General features: G+C 41.6%; 2 protein-coding genes across 4 annotated transcripts in view; one reads left to right on the forward strand and one right to left on the reverse strand.

Moving 5' to 3' along the window:
• Positions 1-6,988, forward strand: part of UNK (unk zinc finger) — a 75,114-nt gene extending 68,126 nt beyond the window's left edge. For both annotated transcript variants that reach the window (XM_054975249.1, XM_054975250.1), the window contains one exon: positions 523-6,988. In XM_054975249.1, coding sequence (XP_054831224.1) covers positions 523-678 — 156 coding nt within the window. In that variant the 3' untranslated portion in view covers positions 679-6,988. The remainder of the gene's footprint in view (positions 1-522) is intronic.
• Positions 6,989-7,405: 417 nt separating this feature from the next.
• The window catches only part of UNC13D (unc-13 homolog D), a 79,365-nt gene continuing 74,642 nt past the window's right edge, over positions 7,406-12,128 (reverse strand). For both annotated transcript variants that reach the window (XM_054975248.1, XM_054975247.1), the window contains exon 32: positions 7,406-11,945. In XM_054975248.1, coding sequence (XP_054831223.1) covers positions 11,842-11,945 — 104 coding nt within the window. In that variant the 3' untranslated portion in view covers positions 7,406-11,841. The remainder of the gene's footprint in view (positions 11,946-12,128) is intronic.

Here is a 12,128-nt window from a genome sequence, read left to right on the forward strand (position 1 = left end):
ATGTGGAGGCAATATTAATGCTTACATCAGAACAATAAAAAACAGCATAAAAGATCAAGATAGGTAGCTGTGTTTGTCTGTCTGTAGCAGTAGAAAAGAGCAAGAGTTCGGTAGCACCTATAAGACTAACAACATTTGTGGTAGGGCATGAGCTTTCATGAGTCACAGCTCACTTCTTCAGATACAGCTAGAATGAGAGTCCATCTGTTCTTATGTCTTGGAGAGTGAAGTGATTTCAGATTGCTGAAATTAAGCTCAACATGTTTAGTTTCAGCCAGGATTGCCTTGCTGAGTTTTCTTGTCTGCCTGTTCCAGGGCCATCAGGCAAGAAAGGTTTTTGCCACTGTGACTGAACAGGGAGGGAAAGCTAATGGGTTTCCCCCTCGATTTGCAATTCCCTGGAATCCAGTGTGGTCCAGTGGCCAGTGTATTTTATTAGGACTGAGGAAACCAGTTTTGTCCTGGATGTTGTAAGGCATTGTGTAAACTGACAGTCCCTGTTGGTTTTTCTTTCTCTTTCAGGCAGTGTTTCAGATGCAGTCGGTGAAATGCCTCAAGTGCCAGGAAGAGAACCGGGTGGTACTGCCGTGCCAACACACTGTGCTGTGTGAAACGTGTGCCGAGGAGGGCGAGTGCCCCATCTGCCATCCCAACAGGCCACACGCTTTGCAGTCGTGACCTTCTAGGACACTTGGTTTAGCATATCACATAGAACTTTTTAACTTTATATATATATATATATATATATATATAATATGAATATATATATGAACATATATATATATATACATAAAAACAAAAATTAGTTGCAGAGCACTTTTTAATACTTTGCATCTCCCATTTAAAGGTGTGTCCCGTCCCCCCCCCCCTCACTCAACTCCCACTAACTTCTTAGGGACTTTTAGAATTGTTTTTAATACCGATCGAAGGACCATTTGCAGAGAGTCTGTTTTTCCCCCTTCTCTTTCTATTTCGGATATAACTTTTTTTTTTAGTCTTTTCTGGATAGAGATTTAAAGGAGGGGGAAGTGGGGCTTCCAGGTGCTTTCAGAGTGAAGACTGGACTTCTGAGGAGAAGAAGGATGGAAATCCAATTTCTGATCAGATTGTCATCCCCCTCCTCTCAGGTCTTGCTTCATCACCATCTAGTATTTATAAAACACTTGCTATACATGCGCCCCACCTTGTTAGTTGCAGTCCCTGCCTGTCCAGAACTTCACTCATTTGGAACTCTTGTTGGCTTTCAGGAAGTGCAAGGAACTTTGCTTGTCTGTTTTAAAGAACAAAGTTCACATTTTAAAAGTCTTTTTTACATATTTCGAGGTTTCTACCACAATAATGGAAGGGGTTTAGGGAAGGAAGATGAAACTGAACACAAGTCAACAGGGTCAGCCAATGGTCAGGATATACTTTTTGCAAAAATATGATTCCTTTGCGAAGCTTTAGTTTTTCAGGGACTTCACTAGCATCACCAGATGGAACTTTGTAAGCACATTCAGATGTGGTATTCCAACACGCAGTAGAGATGTGCTTCAGAGTTCATGCACATGGAATCAATTCTAGGCGGTAGGTAGAAGCAGAGATGATGAAGGCCACTTTGGAACGCCCTGTTTCTTGTCACATTGTTTGGTAAAGGTGAAGGATTTCATAGGCTCTACATAAATGGTAGCAGGCAGGGCCTACCCAACTGTTTTAGTTTGCTTAATACAGGCCTGCATAACATGACCCACCAAACTGTATGCAGCCTACCAGGCACATATGGTGTTCCACTAGGGACTGAATAAATCTCCTGTCTTTCTTGCCTGCAGAAACAGGCTGTTGACCAAACATCTGACCAGCCACCATACATGACAAGTGTTGGTCTCATATTATGCAGGCCAGACCTTATACTTAGCCCTTGTATAGGGAAAGAAGCAAATCTATATATGGAGTACTTCCTGTATCCTGCTGTTCCCTGCCCATGAATGGGTACTCCTGTCAGTGGAGTAGCAAGCAGCAGTATCTGTTCAAGCCCTATAGTCCAGGAAACCCTTTTGTTTGGCTGCTAGGAAAAGATAATCCAGATTCTTGCAGTTCAAGTCCGTCTGTCTGCACTGTGCAGCACTTTGTAATTACTAGTGCAGTACCAACAAGAGTATTGAGGTTGGGGTGTAGGATGTAATAGAAGAGAGGGGGCCCTTCGGCATGGTAAATGCCACACATTTCCATCTAGCTACCAAAAATGTTAATTAGTCTTGGGGCTGTTCCTCTTTCAGTTTCAGCTTCTGTTTGGTTAGACAATAATACCATTTGATAATGTTTACATAGCATAGCTGTGCAGTTTTGGAGGTTTGTGCGGATTTGAAACTTGGATTCCCTGAGCTTGTAAGTTCTGCATAGAGACTTTAGAAAGATCCTGCAGAATAAATATATTTTAAGCTTACAACCACAGGGCAAAGAGGTTTTTGGAGGCATTTAGGGACTCTTGTATTTGGGTATGTCCAGGGGCAAGAGACAGATTCCCAAAATGCAAACCTTGGTGCAGGGAAAGATAGAAGAAGGGGTGGGAAGGCAAAGAGGGAAGTAGGGGTGATACCTTGCATAGAATCCAAGAATATCCTCTGCATAAAGATTTGTAGCCACATAGATTTCAGGAGAGAATGATTCTTCTGAAAGGTTTATCATGAATTCCGCAAAGCTATACTTGAAGCGCTGTAGATAGGCAAGAAGGTGCTCAGAGTCCGGTGCTTCATTTCCTTCGAAGCATTCCTTGTGACCAGGAAGATCTTTTTGTTTCCTTGAGATTTCCCTAACCTGCTGCCATCTTAACTCTTCTCCAGTTTAGCTTTCCACAAAGCCTGGCTGCCTCCTTTGCCACAGCATCTGATTGATTGTGCAGCAAATAGTCCTGATCTGGACATCGCAATATTGGGTTGTATTGCACTGGACATTCTTTAGGGATCAGTTGTGTTTGTTTCATGCACCTGACCTCTGTAGTCCACATACCTATGACTATTGACCGTATACATCTGTATGGGATACACTGTTGTCTGCCCAGTTGAAGGAGTTTCAGTGCAAGGTTGTCACATGATACATTGGAAAGCACTGCTGGTGGTGTAGCTTTAGCATTAAAAGCACCAGACGGAAAGTGTTAGAAACTCCCATGCAGACATATCCTTACTGTTGCTCTTCCATTTCTCAGAAATTATCTTCTTGTGCCCTTAAGGTTTGCATCACAGTTGACTCTCCTGTGACATGTTAATATGGCTGTGAATTCCTTTGATCAGCTGGGAGACACCTTTCATACAGATGATGTATATCCCAAGATTATATATGTAGTTTTTTTCTGAGTTCCTTTTAATATTGGACATGCACTTAATATTAAAAGGAGTTCTTTTTAATATTGGACATGCACTTCCGCAGAACTGTTTACACTAGACATAATTGGATAATCATTTGTCTTGGGTGACAAATGATAAAGGCTATTACTTCTGTTTTCACCTCTTATTGGGCACAATGTGGTGCGCACTTCATAGGTATGTCTTTTAACTCTAACAGATTGTCAGTAATCTGTTTGGGTTTCAAGCAGCAGATAGTATAATTTATAATGTTTCTGGGCCTCATGGGCCAATGTGAAGTTAGATTCCCCGACTCTGAGCAAAGCTGACTTCAGAGCTCAGATTAAGAAAAGAAACGCAGACTGAAAACTTCCCTTGCAAATCAATTTGCACTCTTGCCAGAGTACATTACAGGGAACACGAGTTCACTGATTTCTGTGTTAAACTTTCATCATGTGTTATGCTTCTAAACATAGTTATTAGACCTAAATCCAATTTGGCTTTCAACAAAATTTGTTGTTTGAATTGCTTTGTTTTAAGCTTGTATCCAGTAAATGTGTTGTCCTACAGTCCCTGTGTGGTAGAATCCCCCAGTGCAATTTGTTTTGACTTGTTCAAACATTACAACAGCCTCTAGAAATAGATTTTGAAAAGCAACAATCCAAGTCCAAATGGACTTTAATCTGCCATTTTGCACCAGGTGTTTAATCAACATGTAAAAGTGCACGATTTAGATATATAAATTTCACTCTCTCGATCACCAGTCTCTGCTTAGTTAGTGATAGTTGTCCCACCGTTCCCCAACCTGGAAAAGCACTGGAAACTCTAGCAACTTGTTTTTCATAAGAGTAATCCAGCTATTCACTATCACGTTTTTCCTCCAAAGTGTTTTCATATTTACTGCAAGACATTGATAAATTTGCTTCCACAATTCCACCCTCCTATATGTGGGAGGGGTTAATATGCATTCCCAGATAATCTCAAAGTGCAGCTCTGTTTAGTGTTTTTTTAACTTTTATGTTTGGTAAAACTGCTTTATTTCAATGTGTATATTGTACTAGTATCTTGTTTTTTTGTTTTTGGAAATTCTTTTTTTGTAAAAACACATAATTGGCTTTTTTTTCCTTGTACGGAGAGACACTGCTGGCTGACTCTTGTGGTCGTGTTGTTTGGTTGTAGCCTTTGAATGTCTGTGCCATGGGGCAGATCCTGGTCTCCAGGACCAGGAAATATGCCCCAGTCTTAAAGAAAGCTCGTTAGTTTAAAATATGTGAACTTTTTAAAAACACACACACATTTAAATTATGGGGGAGTAATACTCTGCTTGAAATCAAATGTTGTACTAAACTATTTTGGTAACTAATTTAAAGATCATAGGAAATAAACTCTTTAAATCGGTTCTACAGTGTTCATATAGAATTGCAGGCCATGTCCAGACTCTTTAGTGGAAACTGGTTTGTAACACTTAATTTTGTAAACGCTGTGTTTTATTGCTTCCTCTGCCTTTCTGTGTGATTGTCCATTGTGAGACGATTATTTTGTGGGATGATTTTGTTTTGTCCTGAATTGCCAGTGTTGTGTAATTCCAAGATAATCCTACTGAGGGCTTAAAATGCTTCTCCAAGGATCGCTTAGAAGTAGCTTCTTTGTCTTGTTAAGACCCAGCAACTCTAATAGAAATCTTGCTGGCCGTCAGACCTCCCCCCCCCCCCCCCGCAACACACACACACGGCAAATTGCTTTGTTGGTGGAATGTGAGATATTCTGCCGGAAGCAAAAGCCTGTTTACATGCGGTGCCACAACCCAACCTGTCTGTTTTATTGCAAAGGACCAAAGAATCCAAACTGGGATCAATTTCCCCCAAGCCCATAAATCTGACCCATCAAGTAATGTTTCCCCCCTGCCTTATCTCAGTCACTATAATATGCAGGCAAAAGGGTGTCACCGCAGGGTGGTTTATCCATACCTGGGAATTGGGCTGTAGCATCCCACTCCATCCCACTCAAGTGATTCAAGAAGCACTTTTTTAAAAAATTCCTAGATTTCTATGAATTTTAATATTGAAATGAAATACCTATTAATGCTTTGTTAGGTCCCCAAGTCTAAAAGCAAAGCTGATCTCTCCATTTGTTTTGTAGGGAATCACCTTGGGGTCAACCTTCTGTATAGGAAATTTTGTTTAGCGGGATGGGGTGAGGTGAACCATGAATGAGAGGAGATTATATATATTTTTTTTACAAAAAAGAATTCTTGACTGTGCTCAGCAGGTGCTGATTTGTTACAATACCTGCTCAGTATTGCTTTTTAGATCAACAGGATTCTGTGACTGGCTTTTGCCTGGTGCTAGAGCAAATCATCCCCAAAGGACAGCCTAGTGATTTGTTTTTTGGATCATGAAAGGCTGCACAGTATTGAACAGAACGCCCCTCTTCTCCCATCACTTCCTTCCATGCAGAGAGGCCTAAATGGATGTTTTCTTTCCAGAAGATTTTAGGCATGGGAGAGTCTGTTACTATGATAGGGTCCCCCCCCCCTTCGCCCCTGGGCTCCTTACTGTTGTGTTTGCATAAACTACAGGATTTTAAAAACTCAGTAAACCTTGATTTTGATTACAGGGGTGGGGGGACTACCAGTTACCTGAAGAATGACTGGGGAAGCCTGCTTTGATAATTACCAGTCCATCCTGCTTCCTCTCAGAAATGGTTTTGTGGGGCTGAAGGATTTCCACACATTTGGGCAGACACAGGTATGTGTGTGTGGCACTAGAACACGTTCCTCTCCTGCAGTGCTTCAGTCCTGCACAAAGCGCAACAGAAAGATAGGTGGCACTTAACCCATTTTTATTGTGGGGAATTGCCTGTTTGCAGCACAGGAGTCCCCCCCCCCACCACCACCAGAATCTCCACATCTATTACCTAATGCAAGAAATAATGTTCTTTTTAACTTTCTATATGACTCTAAGCTTAATCTGAGCCACTGCAAGGGCTGGCACAGCTCAGACAAATGAAGAGAATTTCCTTTCTTTGTGAGGACTGAATAATTGATACTGTTCACTTAGAATTTTTCCTACTGTTTCCTGCTCCAAAAAGGAAAGTATTTATTGCCAGTGTGGAGGTTTGTTTGTTTTTGTTGGAACTTCCCCTCTGGGATTTTTATCAGTCTTTGGAACAATGAAACCAGAAAATAGATGTTGCTGGTGAAAAGTATTACAAGTTAAGTATTCCTGCAAACTGGTGACTGTGGATCAAAGATCTCTATGGGGCTTCCCCATTCTGTAGCTTCCAATGTTTAAAACAAAAAGTAAATACAATATAAATTCTTAAAACTACACACTACAGTATTTATTATGGTGGCAATTCTTGACCAGTCTCTCTCCTTGGGTTTTCTTAGGTGGGGGTGGCTGGGAAAGAGGGCCACTCACATCTACGTAGAAGTCAGCCAAAAGGTAAATAGGTGGTGTGTACAATGTGGTGTTTGATTCCATTATTATAGACTGTAATGCGGAACTGTGATTTCAGCTGTTGTTCTTTCTCGTATTCTGTATATATGTGTGTTTGGCTGTCCAGAAATCTGGTTTTAGACACTCTTTCTTGGCAAAGTGGATTTGCATGTGGAGCTAAAAAAAAAATGCAATCTTGTGTCACAATTTCCAAGGGCAGGATGGATTTTCTAGAAGACAATAAATTTTTTTATTTTTTTGCTAAGAAAAAAGGCAGAAGCTTTGTGTATGCGTATGTGTGTGTGGAGTGCACCTGTGGCATAATGTGAATTTTCGGAGTGACTTCAATCTGTTGTAGGTAGGGACACTGTACCATATACCTGCACTAAGCAGGATTTTTGTTGTTTCACAAGCCACTGCGTTCCCTGTTCAAGCTCTGTGGGAAGGAATGAAAAAGTTGGGAAGAAGCTGCATGGTAATGACATTAACATTCTTGCATTCCCATAGAGCTTGTTCCCAAAACTGATCCTTTGGTAATTGTGTGCCAGGGACACTACATATTTCCACACCCGATTTGCCACTTAATACGGAAATAGTAGTACAATTAGAGAATTGCAGAGTCAACACAACTGTATTTTAATTTTTTAATAATTCACGTCTCATATAAATCCTCCCCTGCCCTATACCGTAAATAAAGGATAATTTCAGGTATTCAAAAAATTCATGTTACAGATTCATGTTATAAATACATATGCATTTAAAAAAAACCTTTGCTTACTCCCACTACTAAGGATAGTATCGCACATTACATGCAAGCTCTTGTGACTCTCTTTTGCTGAGGGGTTTGTTCTGTCATGTAAAGCTGCTATAAGTGGCTTCAGACTTAGTGGAAGACCAACAGGGAGAACAAGGAAAGAGAGATCTCCAGGAGAAAAAAAGCTGGGGGCAATTTTGAACAGCCCTCTTTCCCCTTCTCCCTTGTTTTGGCTAAATTGGAAGTCACCTGAAGATTATTTACCAGATGAAACTAAGCACTCTGAGAAATCAGTTACGGAAGTACTCATAATGTACAGTTCTGGCCCCAAATGCCTACCACATAGAAAGTATCTCCACCTCAGCAAGAAAATCATCTCCTTGCATGGGAGATGTTAACTGCCATTGTTTACGCATACAACGCAAAATCAACTTCCATAAAATTCTAGACGGTTCCCAATTAACTTTAAAATTAGTTTGCCAATGTGCCATTTTGCCTTCCTATCGCTCTTAAAGGGAAAGAAAACAGTCTATAACCTTTCTCACAAGACTTTGCCTCTGAAAGAAGTGAATGTTTACCTAATTTGGTCTTTTTAATTATGCAACTTTTATAAGAGAATTTGAAAGGTTAAAAACATGGGACGTTCTTTGTTTGAAACAACTCCAGAACAAAAACCATTATCTTAAATCCCTTTAAAAATGGGATAAAGTAGTCACAACTAACTGGAGTTAGAGATGATGACTGACTCATCTCATTGATTTCAACAGACATGAAGAGTGACTTCAGTGAACTAGGGCACAGCCTTTTCCCACCTACCTGTGTGTGTGTGTGTGTGTGTTATCTGTCCAAGTTTTTGTGTACTTGTAATTTTGGCTTTGCAGTGATTATCCCATCCCCTGTGATCTTAGCACTGTGGTGACACCCCCCCCCCATTTCTGTTTTAATGGTGTATTATTGATAGCAGATAGACAAAAAAATTCCAAGTTTATGATCCCCACTAGGTTTATATAAACTGTTACCGCCAATGGAACATTATCATTTTGTGCATCCCACCCCTGTATGGGTATCAGACAGCATGCGAGTGATGTATGAGAATGCATCTTAAGCTGTCTGTCTGTGGGTGAGCACAATCCCAGACATGAATGAACGACTGAATAGTGGAACTTTCTCTGCCAGTGAGTATATAACATGTGGGAGACATTGCACGGCATTCTAAGTGCAACAGGTACCGGCAGCTTCAAGGAAACCTTTTAAGAAGGACACTGACATTTCCTCCTGTTATCTTTTTGTCTCCACACTACTAACCACAGCAGAAATTGTATAGAATGTCCTTAATACTCACAGTCTATGGGTTGTATCCCACCAATCATTCATGTTGATGGAAGGCCCTATACCTAACAGAATGGAACTTGCCAGCAGTAAGAGAGAACTGGTGAAAATTACTACTGCTGCTTTCTTCTTTCTGTTAGGGGAAATGATTGGTTGGTTGGATTCTATCATCATCACTTGCTACTTTTTGCAAAAAACACTGTTACAGAGCAAGTTCATTTTCCACTCTCTGATACAAACTGTTCATCTCAACTGGACTCCAGCTCAATTTCTCATGGGATTTGTGCAGTTGCCATGTACAATACAGTGTCAATTTGGGAGCTAAAACCTGAAATCAGTTCCTTAGTTACTTATTTAACTGTACGGGCCTAAGTGTAGTCTTGACAGATACCCTTTTCTGTCCTTAAAGCCAACTTGCCCTAGTCCAAAATGTTTGGAGCTTGAGATTATCACCTCCTTGTAGGAACTTGCTAGTTTATATACTTAGATACTTTACGTGGCTACATACTGCTGAATGTAAGAATTGACTCTTGGACAGTATGAATGGAGGTGATAACAGGAGTTTAGTGTGTAGCAGCTAAGTTGCCCATGGAAGGCGGCAAGAGATGAACATGCATTTGTAAACTGACCTGGTTTGTCATGAGTGTCTGTTTGGAAGAAGGTAATCAGTGTAGGCTTTCCCTTAGTTCTTAGAACAGTGGTAGGCTATCCTCTAGTTTATTTTTAACAGAAAGCTGGGGGCTGTGAGTGAGTTTGGAGTGCTGCTCTGGAGCTACATAGGATCAGACTGAGGACCCCTTAAGGCATAATTCATCTGCGCTGTGCTCCCAGGGTTGACTTTTGCTTAAACGTATAAGGAATTCCTTGGCAATCTGGCCAAGGCCCACTTAGACCAACATCCTTGGCAAGAATCCCAACAAGCAGTAGTTCAGTGCTGCTTGGGATTCATATGTGGCTCTCTGACGTGCCACCTATGGCTCCTCTGAGAACCATGCCCTATTGCGGCACCAGCCCTGTGTTTCAGGAAAGTAGGTAAATGCCCTTTATTGGGCGGGTACTGAGAGGGTAGCTGGTTACTGAAACAGCTGCTGTTGGAGGAAGAGAAAAGCTGTGCACTCTTTTGAGTGATGGCAATTATGAACATGGCTCTGTGTGACTTGCAGAGTGATTATCACTGCAGAAATTGTTAAATGGGCCCCCGCTGGATTGTGATGCACACTGTACAACGTTTAGTGACACCCCCTTCCTCCATCTTACGCTACACTGTCAGGGAGTTAAATTATAATATGCTAACACCTCTCCTGAAATAAAGTAAAGCAAGCTAAAACATTTATACCGCATAAGCCATGAGCAGCCTTTCCTTAGGTTACCTGTGCAAAGTAAATAAACTGCAAGGGCTGTCCTTTGTTTTCTGTGTCGAAGGTTTAAAATACTATACATTTGAAGTTCTTTAAACTATACCGCAACAGTGTCCTTGCCCAGCCTCTATTCAGCATATAGCTGCAGAAAAACTGACTGAGATGGCACAGCTCTGCCTTACCTCTTCCCTTACAAGACAGCAGTTCTTCTTGCTGCAAGAGGAACTCAATAGAGAACCACTTTCTGCTCTCTAATTTTCATGGAAGCCACCCAGCTGGCATCCCTCGCCCCCATCTCCAAGGTAGCCTCTTTGAGCTACTCCAAGGCTCACTTATTTTCTGGTAAAAAATAGATACATAATTCCATAGCCTCTGCTCCAAAAGACAAGACTTGATTCTAGCACAGGTGTTTCTAAGCCTTTGCATTCAAACCAGCAACACACACTATATACAGTTAATTGGCCTTATTATTTCAGCCCTTGTAGCAGTGGAAGACTGGCTCATGCATACAACATGTGCCTTGTGTCATCACTGAAAGCACTGAGATTAGCTTGACTTTCAAAGGTGACATTCAAAAAGCTTTTCAGAATTAGGAGTAGTTGAGGGAAGGCTCTAGCCAGCTCTAATCTGGCCCCTTGTGGGGTCTTGCAGTGGGTGCTGGATTTAACTGAAGTTTAGTGTTCACATCAGCACTACTACATCTTTCCTACTGCATGTGGGATCTGAAATTTCTGTGCCCTTTGAACTTCTGGTTTTACAACACATGTAATGTATAGGTTTAGCACCCATTGGATATCAAATGCGAGCCAAATACAGATAGCATGTGTAAGAGCAGCAGCACTCCTAACAATATATACTTTATTGAATCATTACTGATTTAAACCAGAAGAGTTTTCACTATCCAGCAACATCTGTGCTTTCTGCACAATAATCCAAACTCTGGTCTGGAGGCAGATGGGCATGGGATCCGTTACAGCACAATGCCAGCAGCTCCTCCATTTAATTCCCTTTCAAGTCAATGGTGCTTAAATCAGAAGGAACTGCCAGGCCCCGTGGCAGAGATTATGGGTACAGATCACAGGTCTATTTTCTCCCCTCCAAATACTGCCCCTCCCCCTTGGCATCAAGGTGTATCACATCGTCCACTTTCTGTACCATCTGGAGAGCAGATGGATGGTGTTTCCCTTGGGAAGCCCACAGGAAAACATTTCAAGCTTTGCTGGCCAAACAGGCTCTTTCCTATTAGTGCATGCTTAGATACATGTGCCTGGTCACACTTTCCTTAGCCTGCAGCAGCATCCAACAGTACCATGTTTCCACTTCAAAAAAAATCCCTGCTGCCAATTAAAAAAGGCTGAAAGGGGAAGGAAAACAGAGAAGACGCGCACAGTCCTGTTTGTTACCTACTCGATGGAAATGCATCAAGCATCCATCCAAAGATGACTGGAGCTTGTGCTTGCCACCGTTATTCCCCTTGCACTGACAAAAGAGTCCTGGGCTCCACCTGTGTCTGGCATGAAAGTGACCCGACAAAATAGCTATAGCCTAATGGCTTACTCCTCGCCTTTGTTGTTGCCATGGTAGCACAAGTCCTGCTGCCCCTCAGCTCAGCCCTGTTTTAAGCCCCTCTTGCTTGGCTGCTGTCACTCAAATTTGGACTGCTTTGCCCGTTGTCTACGCAGCTTCACAAATGCCTGAGCTTCTCTGTCTCCTTTTCGGGTCTCCAGAAGCTTCAGGATTTCATTACCTAGGATGCAATAGAGGAGACGAAGCATTCAGCAAGGCACAGAACTTCTTCAGCAGTTCATTGCTTTCTCTTAAATACTCTTTCTTTCTTGGTCGCTTTTCTCACAGAGACACAGTGCAAGTCAATATGATCAACAGCTAGGATGTTCAGTGAACAAATATAATAGGGTGTGGGTTGCAGAAA

This window comes from Eublepharis macularius, chromosome 4 (assembly GCF_028583425.1).
Source record: "Eublepharis macularius isolate TG4126 chromosome 4, MPM_Emac_v1.0, whole genome shotgun sequence".
Classification (NCBI taxonomy): domain Eukaryota; kingdom Metazoa; phylum Chordata; class Lepidosauria; order Squamata; family Eublepharidae; genus Eublepharis; species Eublepharis macularius.